The 12772-nt window shown below is 40.8% G+C and overlaps 1 protein-coding gene across 1 annotated transcript in view; it reads right to left on the bottom strand.

Moving 5' to 3' along the window:
* Nucleotides 1-12011, bottom strand: part of Stk17b (serine/threonine kinase 17b) — a 29861-nt gene extending 17850 nt beyond the window's left edge. The window contains exons 1-2 of the mRNA XM_042688230.1: nt 11792-12011; nt 814-978 (exon numbers count right to left, since the gene is read on the bottom strand). Coding sequence (XP_042544164.1) covers nt 814-935 — 122 coding nt within the window. The 5' untranslated portion in view covers nt 936-978; nt 11792-12011. The remainder of the gene's footprint in view (nt 1-813; nt 979-11791) is intronic.
* Nucleotides 12012-12772: the final 761 nt, after the last annotated feature.

Genomic DNA, 12772 nt, shown 5'->3' with positions numbered 1-12772 from the left:
TCGTACTCCACATGTGTTCAATTCTAGGCCTCTCATTTTAAGAGAGAAAATAAGCACTAAAAAGTGGTTTAAATGTGGTCTGTCAATACAAACAATACACCGTTTTAACAAACATTTGCCTCCATTACTGCAATCAAGCTGAAGGTATAAATTGACCACCATCTTCCACACCTTCAGTAATCACATTTTAAAACAAAGAAGACTGGGCAGATAAATAAATTGGAATGGCTTTTATAACCTTTATGCCTATTAAAATAACACTACGTGGGTCTCAAGGCTTTAGCTACTTCCTGGCCTTAAGAAGCTTACTGTGGTCAGGCCCAGGCAGACTCTGGGTAAGTTTCACTTATAGAATGCTCATTCTTTGTGCTAGGGAACTAAAATAATCAGATATAAGTTAATTATTTTTTAACTTAGGGAACAAGTCTTTGCAGTATGAGGAATCTCCCTATTGCCTCTTTTAGCCAAGCACAATTAAAAAATGTATTTAAAAAACTTCTGTAACTCTGTAGTAAGTATTTTACAAATATGAAGCATTGTAACTCTCACAACAAACACATAAAATAGATACAATATTTTCTTCTCTTCTTCATATGAGGAAAGTATGGCACTAAGGCACCATGGTAATCTAACTGAGGTCAAACATATGGCAGAAGTCAAGAGTTGGACTTGGAATCTACAATACTAAGTTCTCGTCTATTCACAGCCTCAGATGAACAGAGATGATAAATTTTATTTCTAATCTTTGTTAATGGTCCAAAGTGAAAACCCCAAATTTGAATTCAAACAGCACCCACATCACAGTCTCCATACCTTCCAAGCTCTTTAGTTGTAATTGTATAGAAATTATGGAAGTTTTCCATTTTCATTGGAGTTTGAGGAGTCGTAGTCAGCAGGCCTGAACTACTTCGGCAATCAAATCTCCTCCGAAACATGGTGAATGATTCTCAGATATGCTTCTCTACTCACTAGTTTGACCTATTTAAAAGAAGAAAGGAGAGAGGATGTAACTTAAATGTAACCAAGAAAAAAAAGACACTATCTTAGACAGGATGTGCATTACAGCTCCAAATATAGCAATGACATAGATCCAAATTTTTTTTTTTTATGATTTAAAGAGTATATTCTACCCACAAAGAAGAAAAACTTGAAGCATATATAAATGGTGTCATCTTTATAGCACCTGAAAAAAGCTAAGGACTTCATTTCAGAAAAACTACTGTAAAAATCCTTTCAACTTCTTAAGAAATAGTCATGAAACTATAATGCAAGTAATCAGTTCTATTTTAAATCCCCATTCTTTAAAGCCACGGTTTTCATAAAAGTAGGTAATTTAACATACCAAGGTAATGATTATTACTTTAATTTTACATGGCCAAACTTGGTTCACAAATCACATGTATGTTATATTACTGATCTGTGGATGACTACAAGAACAAACATGTTTCATGGACTATCTTGTCAAAACTAAATTCAGAAACTCTCCTAAGTCTTGGAGTCTCTCCTCTGGCAGAGGCAGGTACAAAGTCTGCCATGTGAAATCCACCATTTTGTTGGATGAGTGCCTTATCATATATAAAGTCTTATTCTAAATTTTAATCTATATCTGAAGTTCATTTAATCTGTTACCTTTGTGGTATTTTATGCATCCAATATAATATGAAATGGCCTACTTCATACTAACGAATTCATGTGATTATAGGAGACTATATATTTCAAGATACTTCTGATTTTCTGCTGCGTGCCAAATAAAAGATCAAGCACTAACTCCCTCCTATGGTAAACTGCTGGGTTGTGTTCTTTCCTGGTTCTATTCCCCACTCTTTATTTCCTGCTTGATACTTACTTTTCTTTATTGCCCTGTATACAAACACTACCATTTATTTAACAAATAGGCATTGTGATTAGAGTTCAGTGTTTCAATTTTATATTCTTTCTCTTTTGGTTTATTCTCAAGGCAGTGAATTTGTTTGCTCTAAATTCCTTTGTCTATGGAGAAAAAAAACAAAACAAAACAACACAACACTTAGGAGTTTTCAGTACATCCCCAGGAGTACAGTAGCAGCAGTTTGCATACTGAAAATAACATTTGTTCTGAAACATACTAGGGACTAGATCCCACTGGTCACGATACCAGCAATGAGTCCTTAAGTTCTTTTAACTTCCCTGCTGTATTGGTCAGTTCTTTTGTTTTTGTTGTTACTGCAGTGGCATTCCTGAGGCAGACTGCTTTAAAAAAATAAAGGTTTATCTTGGCTCTTTATCCTGAAGTTCAAGGCCGGGGGGGGCCTCATCTGGTGGCAGCAGTCTGCCTGTACAACCCTGAGTCAGTGTGGAGTATCATGTGGCAAAAGGCAAAGAATCTGCCTGTATAAGTAGGTGTCTTTCTGCAAAGCTCCCAAGGAGGTTTCCACTCCAAATGAGCTTATCTAATCCTAACCACTTTCCAGTAGTCTACTTCTACCATTTTCCCTCTTTACACAAGGAATTCAATTTCAATATGAGTTCCCAAGCACAACCCACAGATCATGAGGTGAACCACAGGTTTCCCAAATCCATACACTGAAATCCTAACCCAGCTTTAAATGTGTTTAGAGAGAGGGTCTTTTAAGGTGGTGGCTAAGTGAAAATATCATTAAGGTGTATCCTAACCAACATAACTGGCATCCTTAGAGAGAGAGAGACAGAGAGAGAGACAGAGAGAGAGGAGAGAGGAGAGAGAGGGAGGAGAGAGAGAAAGCAAGAGAGAGAGGTAGAAAGAGAGAGAGGGAGAGGGGGAGAGAGAGGAGGGAGGGAGGGAGGGAGGGAGGAGAGAGGGAGAGAGAGAAGGAGAGAGGGAGCAGGGGAAAGGGGGAGAAAGGGGGGAGAAGAGGGGGGAGAGGGGGAGAAATGAGGGAGGAAAAAAGAGATGAGGGAGAGAGGGGGAGAGAAGGGGAAAGGGGAGAGAGAGATGAGGGAGGGGGAAGGAGAAAGAGAAGGAGAAAGAGAAAGAGGGAGAGGGAGAGGGAGAGGGAGAGGGAGATGGGAAGGGAGACAGACAGACAGACATTAGGACAAAAACTCACAAAAGGTTTACGTTAAAACACCGAAGATAGCCTTCTACAAGCCAAGGAGAAAAGCCTCAGAAGAAACTAACACTGTTGACCAGTTGATCCAGAAAATGAATTTCTGTTTAAGTCATCTAGTGTGTGCTACTTATGAAAAAAACATCAAATAATTCAAATGTATATGAAAAGATATGAATATAAATAACACCCATTCTTCCCTACCTTATTCCTTGACCACATTTCATTGAAATTAAATACAACAGGACATACATGGCCCTTTTTCTTTTGTAGATGATAGTTCCACAGGCACTGGAGAAAAGGATTTATCACTACCTTGACAATACATTCTGTCTATTCTGGTGTTTAGAAGGCAAAATGGGACTTTAACTGTGGTTTATTTTACAGTTCCCTACTTACTAGTGAGGAAAGTTTCAATTCTACTGCCTCTGAATAATGGATAAAACAGAACTCATCTTGTAGATCACTAAAAAGTAAACATCAAAAAATGACAAGTTCTTGTAAAATAGTAATTATAAGGTGCTAGTCAGAATGGCACATCATGACTGTTCCTTTAAAATATATATATCTATCTATATCTATATATATACTCTTTATGTAATACCCTGCCATTGTTGAGTAGCTGTAGTATGTCTATAAATACAACTCCACCTCAAGTTAGTCCAAACTCATAGAACTCTTCTGTTTTGTTTTGACTTAAAAAAAAAAAATCTTAGTTCTGATGACATTTAGCTTCTTCTGAAGTGGCAGTATTTTATTTTCCTGAAGAAAAATGATTGTGGGACAATTTCTATGGTCAATCAGTTTGTTTCTGTTTTCTTTTTCTATACTACCTTTGGATTTTCAGAGTTTATACTTAAATTAAAAGGCTTACATATACATATACTTATGGTCATACTTATAAACATCTATGTAAAGAAGGGATAGGCCATCATCTTGATACAACTGAGCTACTCTGTTACCACTACTTATCGATTTTTTTAAAAACCATGTCAAATTCAATCACAGAGACAGCTGTGTAGTCTTTTGTCTAGATTTTTCTCCAGTCACCTACATTCTACATTCTAGGGTATTTATCTCCTGGTGATAAATGTGATTTCAATGTGATCCATTCATAACAACTCTGGTAGAACTTGTATGTATTTTATGAATGAGCATTTTCTGCTCTCAATTTTCAAGAGTAATATGAGTCTTTTTCATGTAGTAAAAGACTTTTGTTTAATTAAGTATGATTTAATTTATAACAGTAAAAAGAAAACTTCAAAAACTTGAATTGATAAGCTGCAAAATCCAACAGTAAGGAAACAGTCAAATACTTACAAATATAATTGAATATATTCAATAACCATCCTTTCAGAGATGGTTTTTAACTTAGTATGAGACAAATATAAAGACACAAAATATTATACATGGTATGATAAGTCTGTGAGTAAAATGAAAGACTGGAAAACTAAGACAAAGTATTACAGTAATTATCTGATGAGATTATGAGATTATGGGTAGTATTTATAATTTCGTATGTTTAAGTTATCTAAAAAACAAATGATCTTGGACAAAAATAAAAATGGTTGTGACGTCTTATTATATAATGTGACTGAATATTTTTAAAACCAAAAGGATGTGAATACTTATTCCAATAATTTCTGATAAATTCTTCCTTATGAAAAAAAGACAGCTATGAATATTAAGACCAAGCAAATTCAGATCCTTATCCATACTCAACAACAAAAGGGATCACCTTACATGACAAGGGTTTACTTAGCCTGAAGCTCAAGAACAGGCATCTGTAAGGTTTCAAAGGACTCAACATTTTCTCTGCATTTACATGTAGATGATGGTGCTCATTATCCAAAATCTACATTGGTTCTTATGTAGAGAACCATGTAAGAATTTAGAGTATATGCTTACAGAGCATTTAGAGATATTAATTGTTTTTAGTATAATAGGAAATATACTTAGCAAATTTTCAACTTACAATTAAAATCCTATGATGAATAACAATCATTAATCTTAAGACATATACCCTTATCATGGGTATTCTTATAAGAATCCAGACTTATCCTGGGACCCATTAAAAGAATCCAAAATGTGATATCCAAATTTACTGGTGAAAATGATGGTTGGTTTTTTTAGATGGTTGGTATTATTTAGTTATATTAGGGGGAAAAAGAACTTACGTATTTCATTTTAAAGTGGAATTAAAATGGATAATGATAATTTAAACTGAGCCTTGTTTATTAATCTTATCTCTCTCCAATCTATTCTCTAAACAATAGACATTGGCATGTGATTAATGTTTTACCTCACAAATTCTCTACCTTTCTCATGTACTGCTGGTCACTATAATGGACAAATAGGTATTTGTAGATGATAGATATAGTTGAAATCGATGTTGGGTAAACACCATTTTTCAATGCAAATACAAAGATCACTTCTTGGAATCATAACATATTTCACTGAGGCTCAGAATATGCTTGAACAAAAGCCATTTCTCAGAACAAGAATGAACTCATTCTCTGAAAACTCTACCCTAAGCTCCTATACTTAATGCTAATACACCTACATCACAAACTGTCTTAAGTATCCACACAGTTTCTTAAGTTAACTTTCTTTTTACTGAACCTAACCAGCTGTCACAAGCCAGATGCTTTGCTCCTTTTCCTCCTATAGAGAACTTGGTATCTACAGAGCACTGTCCACTGGATCCTTCACAAATATCCCATGCCCTTCATATAAGAAGGTTTTAGACAGCACTCAGACTGTCCTTATATATTCTAAATCCCTCACCAGTTTTTTCATTTCTACCAGGCAATCAGGCCTTTTCTTGTCTTCTATCACTATTCATAGACCTATAACATATTCTAAATTAGACATATGTCTTACTCCATTTGAAATCACTTCATAATATTTTACTAAGCTATGCCAATAGACAAATTGTAAGGGACTTAGTAAGTAAATCTGTGTTTGTATACAAATATAGACACAAGTGCTAGACACTGCAAGAAGTACAGAGGTGAGACAAGCATTAAGATTTCAATTATTCAGTCACTTCTGGGAATAGTGGTGTCTCAAACTTTTCAGTCTTTTTCACTAACTCCCATTACAATAATTACAATAAAAAATCCAGATATGGATCAGAGAGGTTTGAGCTGGGCTTTGACTTACTTAAATGTAAAAAGCAAATATGATGTGATCTAAAACAAGACAAACAGTTCCTATAACCCACTAAACAGCTCCACTTATAAACACTGATTTTCAAAGTGATTCATATGAAAGTGACCAAGTTATAAAGGTTTACAAAATTTGATATTACAACATACAATAATGAAAATGTTTAAAGAATGGAACTGCTTTGATCCCTTCATTAGCTCCAAAGCCATCTATAAGCTAAAACCCTATCAACTTGACACACAGAGGCCCCTAAAGCCAGTACACTCCAGATTCACTTCCTGCCTCTTTGTCTCCACCTCTTCCCTATAGTTCTGTCTCAATCATCCTTTCAATTACCGCTCTGTAAATTAGTAGTTCTTTTCCTGCATGCTCCAGGAAGCCTTTCCTAAAAATCAACACACTGATTTAAACATCTCTCCTTTATACTTCAGAGGAGTGGATCCTACTTGTCTAGGGGAGAGTAAGCCATTACTTCTGTGCTTTGACAACCAGAATGGTATCAGGCAACTGATAGGAATTCAGAAAATGATTGTTGAACAGAATTGCATGAATGGTTAAAACACAAAATGAATTTCTAACTACATCTCTCATCTTCACCGGGTCTGCATAACTTGAGATCTATCTTGAAATTACAACACTTGAGCTTCTTCTTCAGCTAGTCTGCTTAATTTAGTATTTAGCTAAAGAAAGAAGCATTAAAAATTACTTCAGGGCTGGGAAGGTGGCTCAGTGGTAGAGCGCTTGCCTTGCATGCATGAGGCCCTGGGTTCGATTCCTCAGTACCACCTATGCAAAAAGAGAAAAGCTGGAAGTGGCGCTGTGGCTCAAAGTGGTGGAGTGCTAGCCTTGAGCTGAATTGCTGAGGGACGGCATCCAGGCCCAGAGTTCAGGCCCTACCACAGGAACCCAAAAAAAAAAAAAATTACTTCAAAAGTACTTAAAGAAATTTAGTTTAGCCCGGCGCTGGTGGCTTATGCCTGTAATCCTAGCTACTCAGGAGGCTGAGATCTGAGGATCACAGTTCAAAGCCAGCCTGGGCAGGAAAAGCTGTGAGACTCTTATCTCCAATAAACCACTAGAAAACCGGAAGTGGCCTGTGGCTCAAGTGGTAGAGCGCTCGCCTCGAGCTGAAGAGCTGAGGGACAGCGCCCAAGCCCAGAGTTCAAGCCTCACGACTGATCAGAAAGGAAGGGAGGAAGGGAGGAAGGGAGGGAGGGAGGGAGGGAGGGAGGGAAGGAAGGAAAGAAAGAAAGAAAGAAAGAAAGAAAGAAAGAAAGAAAGAAAGAAAGAAAGAAAGAAAGAAAGAAAGAAAGAAAGAAAGAAAGAAAGAAATTCAGTTTAAAAGCATGTGGCCAAGAAGTGCCAGTGATACACACCTATAACCCTAACTACTCAGGAGGGTGAGATCTGAGAATTGTGATTCAAAGACAGCCTGAGCAGGAAAGTCTTTGAGACTCTAATCGACAATTAGGCTCCAAAAAGCCAGGAGTGGAGCTGAGGTGGTAGAGCAGGTGGTAGGGGCAGTGCCCAGGCCCTGAGTTCAAGCCTCAAGATTGGCAAACACAAAAAATATTTTTATCATTTATTGTAATGTAAGGCCAATGGACCATTTAATTTGTGTTTGCAATTTTTCCACACTAAGTGACTGTTTTCACATAAATATCCACTTCAACTAAGGGCATCAGGATTTGAAGAACTATCTTAATGAGGAAATCTAAATACAGATCTTCGTGGAACAAGTTTGAAAAGTAATGATTAAAGGGAAGCAATTTTTATCTACCTAGGCACTTTTATAGACACCAAGTATCCTTAAGAAACGGAAGAAGTGGAAATCTCCTTATATAGCATCCCTAAAAGTAGAGAAAATCTTTCTGCTGCTGGGGCAGAAGGATCCATTTTTAATTAGCCATGGATTGGAAGAATATGTAAGAATAAGGGATACTGAAGCAGATTCTGTTTCAACAAAGGGGTTGTAGTTCTTCTACATATTTTACTAACAAGTTTATGTTGTTTGTTTTTAAATACTGAACATGAATCAGAATTCAACAATTTAATCCCCTTAAAATCATAAAAGGGACTCAGCTAGACTAACTCTAACCCAACCTTATGCTATCCAAGGGGCTGGGAAGGTGGCTCAGTGGTAGAGCGCTTGCCTTGCATGCCTGAGGCCCTGGGTTCGATTCTTCAGCACCACATAAGCAAAAAGAAAAAAGCTGGAAGTGGTGCTGTGGCTCAAGTGGTAGAGTGCTAGCCTTGAGCTGAGGGACAGTACCCAAGCCCAGAGTTCAGGCCCCACGACCAGACCCCCCAAAAAACCAACAAAAACCCCCTTATACTATCCAAGGGCTGAAGTCCCAGATAACAAACTACGACCTAACTGTGGGCCAAGACATTGAGACCTGATGCTGTCTCTTCAGAATTAAATCCCATAATTGTTAACTAAGACAAAAAGAAGTTGGAAAAACAAAAAACGTGGTGGGCCAAAACTCAGTGCTTGTCATTCATCAGGTGCAAAATAAGGTTTCTGTTGTAATATAAATTACTGTTTACTTAACAGCACCACTGAAGTAGTATTTATTCAGTATTATTACAATGCAAAATGGAATCTGATCCTTTAAGGATTATTACAGAGGAAACAACCATCTCAGTCTTTTTCCAATGTTGAGAGCCTAACTGCGACCTCTTTTGGAGTAGCTGCAAAGGGAAAGGGCTGAATCAAAACATGTTGCATATAAATATTAAAAGAAATTTACTCATTTACATGTTGAATGGCAATGAGGTTTCCATAAAATGTTTTGGGACAAAGAAAAATCAAAGATTTAACAAAGTATTGAAACTTGCAACAATACAACATGTATATATAAAAAGATGAGCTTCTACCGTAATTTATAAGAGCATTTTTCCCCTTTGAAGATGAGGCTTGAACACAGTTCAAAATATATTCTTTGATATCTTCTTATAGAATATAATCTACTTACTAATAAAATCAGTGAATGTTTCATCAATATTATGGAAAAAGAAAGCAAATGAATACATATGAAGTTTGCCCAAGTGAAAAGGGAGCATCTAAATGGCGATGTCCTGACACAAGTACACAGACTGCAAAATAATTCTTTAGGCTAGCCGGGCATTGGTCGCTTATGCCTGTAATCCTAGCTACTCAGGAGACTGAGGATCACGGTTCAAAGACAGCCTGGGCAGAAAAGTCAGTGAGACTCTTATCTCCAATAAACCACCAGAAAACCGGAAGTGGCTCTGTGGCTCAAGTGGTAGAGCACTAGCCTTGAGCTGAAGAGTGCAGGAACAGCACCCAAGCCCAGACTTCAGGCCCCATCACCAACAAAAAAAAATTCTTTAGGGAAAAAAAATCAAAATCTTTTAAAAGTGGTGAGAGGAAGCTGAGATGTGGCTCAGTGTTTATCGGGCACACAAGAGGCCTGGGGTTCAATGCTCAGCATTGCAGAATGGGAATACAAACTGTAATATACCATACAGGCAATTATAGAACAATTTAAAGACTAAGTAAATGAAGTAGGAGTTGGTTTTCTTGATTTCTGAGTTTTAAGTTGAATCTCTAAACAGAGCTAATTTTAATAAGGAAATAGCCCTTCATAATTACCAGACAGTGTCAAAACAAAGGCTTAAAAATAAATAAATGAAAGCTTAAAAATAAATTTGATTAGACGCGTCTGCCTGCTATAAGATGCCTGTATCTTCCGCAGATTTGTTAGTCATACACTGACACAGGAAGCTGTTAGTCTAATATCCATTTTTCTAAAAATGGGATTCTATCTAACTAAATTGTAATTTCTTGTTCAGTGATCCCAACAGAAACGGCAATCATTTTATCCACCCATAATTATTTTCAAATTAATACAGAAATTTTACTTTTGGGATTTAAACATATTACCACATAAGTATACTTTATTTCCATTGTAGAACCATTCTATAAAATGATCTAAATTGTGTATCTCAAAACTAAAGCAATTATTACACTTTTAGAAAAGTATCTGAAAATTGAGTAATCATTCAGAGGAGAAAGAAGACTGGGGGAGAAAACAGCTGTTTAAAAGTTTAGGCACCGTTTCTATAGACTAGCTTTTTCCTAATTACAATTTTTATAGCTATGTGGTTTAATGCTTATAAAGTAAACATTTCACAGTTGTTCTGTTTTTGCTTTGCTTTGTTTGATTGCAAGACAGGGTCCGACTGTGTAACCCAGTCTGGCCTCCCAACTCATGTAGTCTTATTTGGCCTCCATCCTCTGGCCTCTGCTTCCCAAAGGGCCAGGATTACAAAGGTGTGTGCTACGCCAAGTTTAGAAGTGTTGAAAGCTACCTGGAGACAGTTTGCTATAGAATGGTAGAAGGTTGTACCTATGAGAATGCAGGTTTATTTATCCCTGTAATAAAACTGTGCTTTTGGTTCAAGATTCCAGTTGGTTCAAGATGCCCAGTCATGTCTACAGATCTTGCTGTCTCAGGCACATATTTGGCACAGACAAGAAAACTTAAAGGGCCATACCATATCAGACATTCCTGCATGGCTCAACATATCAGTATTACCACACGTGTAAACATTACATCTGCCAAGCAACCATTGGACGTGATACACAGACCAAATGTGCTAATTAAATATTATTGAAACTTGATTATTATAACTGGTTTTTAAGTATTTTTTTCTTAATTTCAATTTATAAACTGATGTCAGAGTGCCTCTCGTCCCAACACACAGACAGGAAAAACTCACAGCACCTACTAGCTGGCCTTAAAAAGTTTCTTTCAACTTTGTCTCTGCTCCCCTATCCCTCAGAGGGAATGCAAATGAAGCACTTCCCCTTAGGATAAAACAAGGAACCTGGTAAATGTCAAAACCACAGCCATAGAGGAGAGAGAGAGAGAGAGAGAGAGAGAGAGAGAGAGAGAGAGAGAGAGAGAGAGAGGGAGGGAGGGAGGGAGGGAGGGAGGGAGGGAGGGAGGGAGGGAGGGAAAGAGAGAGGGAGGGAGGGAGGGAGGGGAGAGAGGAGAGAGACAGAGACTGAGAGACAGACAGACAGAGACAGGCAGAGAGAGAGACAGAGAGGGAGGGAGGGAGGAAGGAGAGAAGAAGAGGGAGGGGAGGGGAACCCCACAAACTCTGCCCCTAAGAAAGGCAGCTGCGGACAGACAGGACGCCACCGCGGCGGATCCCGACGTGAGCCAGCCCTGCGGCCCCAGCCCGCGGGGAGCGGGAGAGGGCAGCCGGGGCGGGGGAGGCGCGAGGGGCCGCGGGAAGGGGCCCGGGCGCGGGCGCGGAGCCGGGGCGGCGGGGCCGGCCGCGGGCACCGGCAGGCCGGGACTCGCACACAAGCTCCAGGGACGGCGCGCCCGCCACCTGCAAGCCGGACAGCGGGACGGACACCGGAGCGGGCCGGGGCCCCAGCCCAGCTCCGCCGGGCCGGCCGCCCCGCGCCGACCCCTCCGGCAGAGCCCCCCCGCCCGCCCACTCGCCCGCGGTCAGGGGTTCGGCGTCAGCCCCCAGCCCCCCGCCCGCCCCCGCCGGCGCCGGACACTGACCGCTCCGGCCGCGCAGGTCCCCGCGCCGCGGCCCCCGCCCAGGGGCTCGGTCCCGCTCCGCTCGGGTGCCCGCCACGGGACGCGGTCTCCAGCTCTGGCCAGGCGAGGCGTTGCGGAGCCCCGGGCTTGGCACGGACAAGGGCCGGTAGCCGTGACTCGGCCACCTGCGCGGCGGCTCTCGGCGACCCGCGCGGAGACGGCGACTCCAAACTTTATAGTTGAGGTTTGAAAACTGCAGCAGCGACGGAGGCGGTGCAGGGCGCGAGAGCCCGCCCCCTCCGTCGGGGGGAGCCAATCGTAACACGCCAGGAGGGTGGGGCTGTCACGTGACGGGAGGGGCGTGGCGCGGCGCTGCAGGGCCGAGCCCAGCGGGGAGCGGGTGTGGCCCTGGCCGCTGGACCCGCGGCTGCGGGCTGGGAACACAGGTGGGCGCTCTGCTGAGAAGGCATCCGGTGGGTCCGTTCAGAGGGCCGAGCCCAGAGCGGGCAACCCAGCGCACCCCATCCCACCTCCAGCGGTGAGACTGCACGGACGACAGTGGGGACAGTAAATCCAAACGCCTCCCCGACCAAACTTCGGTACCCACTTGAGACTTTCTCCCTTCAAACCCGAACTTCTGGGGTCGGGGAGTGGAGAGGTGGGGTAGGGAAGGGATGGCAGGAGAAAAACAAAGGAGGGGGGTAGCAATGCTCGAGAAGAAATGGACTCATTGCCTTACTCATGTAACTGAAAACCCACAATAAAATAAAATTAAAAACAAAACCCCCGAGCTACTCCCCAAGTGGACATAGTTCAGCCTGCTATGTCTAAGCAGAAGTTTCTGGAATCCTCAACATCGCTTCCGGATTTTTGAAGCTGATGTCCTCTTTAGGGAATGGTGTCCTGAGGCACTGGCTGAAGGCAGTGTGGGAAGAATCCGGACGGGATGGATGAACTGCTGGCTTGTCATGTGCAACTTCCTACTCAGATGTTCCCTTCCCT

The sequence above is a fragment of the Dipodomys spectabilis genome, unplaced genomic scaffold (assembly GCF_019054845.1).
Source record: "Dipodomys spectabilis isolate Male_0828 unplaced genomic scaffold, ASM1905484v1 ptg000115l, whole genome shotgun sequence".
Classification (NCBI taxonomy): domain Eukaryota; kingdom Metazoa; phylum Chordata; class Mammalia; order Rodentia; family Heteromyidae; genus Dipodomys; species Dipodomys spectabilis.
Note: the sequence above shows the minus strand (reverse complement) of the source record. Positions and strands in the feature narration are given on the sequence as shown.